At 34.7% G+C, this 5,784-nt stretch overlaps 1 protein-coding gene across 1 annotated transcript; it reads right to left on the minus strand.

Annotated features, from left to right (window-relative positions):
• Nucleotides 1-2,848: 2,848 nt before the first annotated feature.
• LOC130980679 (zinc finger BED domain-containing protein RICESLEEPER 2-like) lies at nt 2,849-5,024 on the minus strand. The gene is made up of 2 exons (XM_057904335.1): nt 3,056-5,024; nt 2,849-2,916 (listed from the first exon to the last, which is right to left on the minus strand). Exons 1-2 carry the CDS (start codon nt 5,022-5,024, stop codon nt 2,849-2,851), a joined length of 2,037 nt encoding a protein of 678 aa, XP_057760318.1.
• Between the last annotated feature and the right edge of the window lie 760 nt (nt 5,025-5,784).

The following is a 5,784-nucleotide window of genomic DNA, read 5'->3' on the forward strand; positions in this document are numbered from 1 at the left end:
CCTTGCAATAATTGTTGTTAGATTTCATTGTTGTTGTCAATTTACTATGTTTTTCTTTCATGCCTTCTAAGTGTTTGACAAAATGCTTGGTTGGATTTTAGTATAGATTTTGTTCCTCTTGGCCTAGGTAGAGTAAATAGTGACTCTTGAGTTATCTAATTCCTTTGTTGATTGATAATTAGAAGCTGCTAATTGATTTGAATGCCTCTAAAGCTAGTCTTTCCTTTAGGATTTGATTAGGACTTGAGGAATCAAATTGATTCATCCACTTGACTTTCCTCCATGGTTAGAGGTTAACTAAGTGGTAGCAATGAATAATTTGTGGTCACAATTGAGGAGGATATCTAGGATAAGACTTCTAGTTCCCATATCTTGCCAAGAGCTTTGTTAGTTGTTAGTTTATTTTCTTTGCCATTTGTATTTCTTGTCTAAAATCCCAAAAACCTTAAACATACCTCATAACCAATAACAAGACACTTTATTGCAATTCCTAGGGAGAATGACCCGAGGTTTGAATACTTCGGTTTATAAATTTTAGGGGTTTGTTACTTGTGACAAACACTTTTGTATGAAAGAATTATTGCTTGGTTTAGAAACTATACTTTACAACGAGATTTCATTAGTGAAATTCTAAACCGTCAAAAATCCGATCATCATGTATCCTTACAGACCAGCCTCTCAACTTACCAAGACACATCCGGCAAGCCATGGGACACGTACAGATTGCGGGTAACCTTCCCTTTCCCGCCTTGGTTTTGGATCTAGTCTCAGCAGATGGAGTCTGCTACAGAGATAGGGACACCAAGGCCATGATTCCTCGGGACGATCAGTATGTCCCAAACGGGAAATACATCAGACCCCCAGCAGTCACCGCCAGCCGGACTAAAGACCCGGCCAAAGATATTCCTTCTTCTTCCACATCACAAGCCCCTTCAACAAATCAGCTGCTCCTTCAGATACTTCAGAGGTTGGACCGGCAAGACCGGCAGATGGAACTCATGGAGCGCCGTAACAAGCGCCGATTCACATACCTCAAGCAGTTGATTGTTGGGAACCACCCACCTGCAGAAGACCCAGACGCTCCAGACTCCACTTCAACTACCAGCACGAGGAGCCCTGCCGACCCCGATTGTGGGGATGCTGTTACCAGACCCCTTTTGTTCCTGACTGATGGCACTAAGGACGGTGCCAAGCTTTAAGTGTGGGGAGGTCGGTCAGTACCTGACTTCCGGAGGTAACTTTTCTTTCTCTTAGCACCAGTAGATAAAATTTTCTTTTTATTTAGATAGAATAGATTGCATAGTAATAAAGTAGTTGCATGTATACTCTGCTTGGTTGAAAAATAATAAGCTCTTTTCAAAGACCCTATTTTTGAAAAATTTTACTAATTCAAACCGAATTCCTATGTTAAACTTGTTTGAAGACTGTAATTTGGAACATGGTTTAGAGCTTAGAACACACAATCCAGTAAGATCTTGAGCCTAATTATATGGTTACATTATTTAACCATTATTTTTATTCTTGTGTGTTTTCTCTCCTCTATGATTGCAATCTATGGTTTATTCCATTCTATATGTCCAATGTTTAATGTATGCATGCATATATATGATTGAGGCCATCATTTATTATTAGCTCACTATCCTAAATGGCCTACCATTCTAATTACCCTTGCTTGCCACTTTGAACCTATATATCCCCTTTGTTCCTTATATTACCACATCACTAGCCTTAAGCGGAAAAATAAGTAATTACCCCAGTTGAATCTTTGGTTAGCTTAAGATAGAGAGTGTGTGCCAATTAAGTGTGGGAAACTATGGGGACTTGGGTTAATAAGGATGTGTATTGCTTAATTAATAAATATTAAAAGTCTGAATGCTACTCATGTGAAATTATGAAAACCAAGTGCATTGATTTTATAATGCTCCCTCTCAAAAATAAAAAATAAAAAAAAAAATAAAAAATAAAAAATATATATTTTATGTCTCAGTTTAATTTTAGAGGAATGGAAGCACCCCAATGATAAGTCTAATAAAAAAAGATCAATGCATATGAGGTGAAACAAAAAAATATTTAAATGCATGAGTAGGTGCAACTAGGGGTGGGCATGGTTTGGATTTTTAAAAATCCAAACTGGATCCACTTCAGAACCAGTTTTATGGTTCAGAAAACCAAACCAGAACTGGATTGAAGAGCGAAACCGGTTTTAAACCGGTTTGGAAAAACAAAACTGGTTCTAAACCGGTTTTAAAATTTAAAACCGATTTTATTTACAAACCGGTTTTAAATCCGGTTTTATTTGTAAACCGGTTTTAAATCCGGTTTTTTTAAAATCCAAATCTAAAATCTGGTTTTTTTATAAAATCCAGTTTTAAAACCAGATTTTTTAACCCAAAATCCAGTTTTAAAATCAGTTTCTTCAACCAAAAATCCAATTTTAAAACTAGTTTTTAAAAATTCAATTTTTAAACCAGATATTTTAACAAAAAATCCACTTTTAAAATCAGTTTTTAGAAATTCAATTTTTAAACCATAATGTTTTTAAAAAGTAAAATTAATACTAAAGTCATTTTAAAGTGTATAGGTTCTTACAACTAGAATTTGGTTCTTTATAAATCTAATGACAATAGCTAATCTATATAACATTTAATCATTCTCAAGACATCAAAAGAAATTCCACCAAAATATCTCTCTAACAAAATATCAAAAGATGCCAAGTTGCCAACAAAATCATCAAACAACCACAACCTTTGAGAAAAATATATCTGCAAATAACAAAATATACCTTTGTCATTTTTTAAAATAAATCTTTGAATGAAAGTATTAAACCAAATGAGAATATTAAGCATACCTAGTCATCATCAAGATTATCAATTGATGCCGCCATAGAACAAGCACCATCATTAGAGGAAAATATATCTGCAAAGGAAATCAAATTAATTATCAAGTCTATATTCAACAACTTTTAATTGGTAACTAATACCTAAATTCTAAAATAGAAAGATAACAAAAACAAAAATAAAATAAAATGAGAAAAAATAAGAAACAAATTTTATACCTTGATCAACTTGTTGAAGAACTTCACCATCATCATCTAAAGCAGAGAAAAGATCTTCCTTAAGCCAATCTCCTGTGCAGAGTAAGGCTTCTACCATTCTAGGTGTTAAAGAACTGCGGTATGGATCAAGGACTCTTCCTCCAGTACTAAATGCTGACTCCGAAGCTATCGTAGAAACAGGTATAGCCAATACCTCACGAGCCATATTTCCAAGAATTAGAAATCGGGTTGAGTTGACCTTCCACCAGTTTAGTATATCGAACTTATGGGAGTATGGCTCGCATTCTTCTTGTAAATATCTATCAAGTTCAGATCTTGTATTTGTTCTACGACCGGTTGCTTGCAGAAAAAAGCCCATGCCATGAAGATCGGTATTAATGTTGTTGGCTTGAACATCTTGCGTATCAGCTTCACTTGCTTCCTCAGAACTTTGGTATTGCTGATAAAGTAACTTTATGCACTTGGACAACTTTGACTTCAATTCGCCTCCTTTTTCTTCTCCAAAGAAGTAATCCAAGAAATAATTGACATACTCAATCTTTTGCATTGGATTAAGTACGATAGCAATCAATAACAACATATTCACTGAATCAGGATTGCCCCAATACTTCTCATACTTAACCCTCATCCTTTCTGCCATTGACATAGTACTAAAATCAACAGAATCACAAGAATGACGAATAAATCGTCCAATTGCAAATACTTCCTTCATATACATATCACTGGTAACATATAAGGTACCAGAAACACGTATAGTGGCATCACTGAACACTCGCAAAAATGGTACAATGGACTCAGCATACTCCCAGTCTGAATCAGAAGGAACACCTTTCCCTTTTCCTCCATTCATCTCTCCTATATAGGCATTATCTTTCAAAGCAAGCAACTCAAATGCTTTGCGATGCTTCAAAGCTACCTCTAACATTTGATAAGTAGAGTTCCACCTAGTCTCAACATCCATGCAAGGCAAGCCTTTATATTGGATTTTTTCTAGTTCAACACACTTTTGAAACCTACTAGCTCTAGATGGAGAAGATCTAACATACTTTACTGCACTACGAATCCTCAAGACTGATTCATCAATCTCTTTCAACCCCTCTTTTACAATTAAGTTTATAATATGTGCACAACACCTCATACGAATAAATTCACCATTCAAAATAATGCTATTCCAAGAATTCAATCGCTGCTTCAGATATTTAATTGCAACATCGTTAGACGAGGCATTATCAACTGTCACACTAAAGACCCGATTCAAATTCCAATTATTTAAACAAGATTCAATTGTTGCTCCTATAACCTCTCCTGAATGACTTGTCACTTGACAAAAATTAAGTATTTTTTTATGTAATTTCCAATCCAAATCAACAAAGTGTGCTGTCAAACTCATATAAGTAAAATTTTGAATTGAAGTCCAAGTGTCAGTGGTTAGACATACTCTACCACAATTTGTCGAAAGAAAATCTTGCAACTTCATCTTCTCTTCAGCATAAAGAGCTCCAATGTCACGTGCTAATGTAGTCCGTGAAGGAACTTTAAATCTTGCTTGTAGAGCATGCACAAATTTTCGGAATTTCGGGCTTTCAACGAAGCGAAATGGTAGCTCTTCCCCAATAAACATTTTCACAAGTGCCCTTCGAGCCTCCTCTTGGTCAAATTTGGAAGCACTGGGTGAATTTAAAACACCGCGCTCATCTATAGTCAGTGTGGTCGTCGTTTTTCTTCTTTTGTTCAAATCATTATTAGGATTTTGCTTGCATCTTCTCAAATGACCACCCATTGAGCTAGTTCCATTCCCATATTGTATTAAGCTACCACAATATTTGCATTTAGCCTTCTTCTCGATAGCATTCTCTACATCAAAATGATCCCAGACAGCTGACCGATTCTTACGAACACTTGACGGTGGAGAAGATGGTTGAGTGCTAGTGGACATCCCTGCTGCTTCAATATTACTGTTTTCAGTCATCTTGCTCTGCATATAAAGCAAGGTGTACATAACTCAAAATTTGATGCCAAACATGCTAAAATTAACACAAACTAATCCAAAGAAACAGCAGCCAATAAAACTTCAACATTAACTTTACCTTATCCCTATAAAAAGTAGTCACTCAAGCATCAGAATATGTTTAGTAAACTAAATTAGACAATTAGTCCCTGATTTCCTGCATTTTATTTTATATCTAGTTCTACTCATGAATCTCAGCCATCCCCTTTTTTTAACCTATTAATTTTAGAGTGCAATAGCTTCCATCTTCTGTTACACATTTAGAAAGGGGTTTAAAGAAAATAGAAGCTAGCAAGTTAAGTCTTCATTTGCTATCCTATATTTAAGTCTTCATTTGCTATCATATTCCACACCTCAGCTTAAAAGTTCAGAATTGCATTTAATAAAAATATATCTAAAAGCTAATCCTAAAACTATAAAGTACCTAATAAAATAATGTTGAAAGTCATACATATACACCACTATAACAATTATATCAACATGCTACAAGGTTTCATTATTGATGAACAATGAATAATTCAAGTGGCAAAAACAAATATCTCAAATGTCAACAAGCAAAAATACATACTACTAAAGAGAAAACTGAATTGATAAGTTAACAATTTGTTTACATGTTAAATCTCATATTGATGTTTGATATTCTGTGTAGACATGATAATGCAACCAAGGAAATATTGAATAAAGATAAAACATTTAATATAACAGATTGGATTCAACTAGA

The sequence above is a fragment of the Arachis stenosperma genome, chromosome 5 (assembly GCF_014773155.1).
Source record: "Arachis stenosperma cultivar V10309 chromosome 5, arast.V10309.gnm1.PFL2, whole genome shotgun sequence".
NCBI lineage: Eukaryota > Viridiplantae > Streptophyta > Magnoliopsida > Fabales > Fabaceae > Arachis > Arachis stenosperma.

Bases quoted from the DNA above. Each gene is read 5' to 3' on its own strand.
- LOC130980679 (XM_057904335.1), bottom strand. From the start codon at position 5,024: ATGACTGAAAACAGTAATATTGAAGCAGCAGGGATGTCCACTAGCACT. The intron at 2,917-3,055 runs GTATAAAATTTG...TTTCCTTTGCAG, and splicing joins TCTTCAACAAGTTGATCAAG to ATATATTTTCCTCTAATGAT.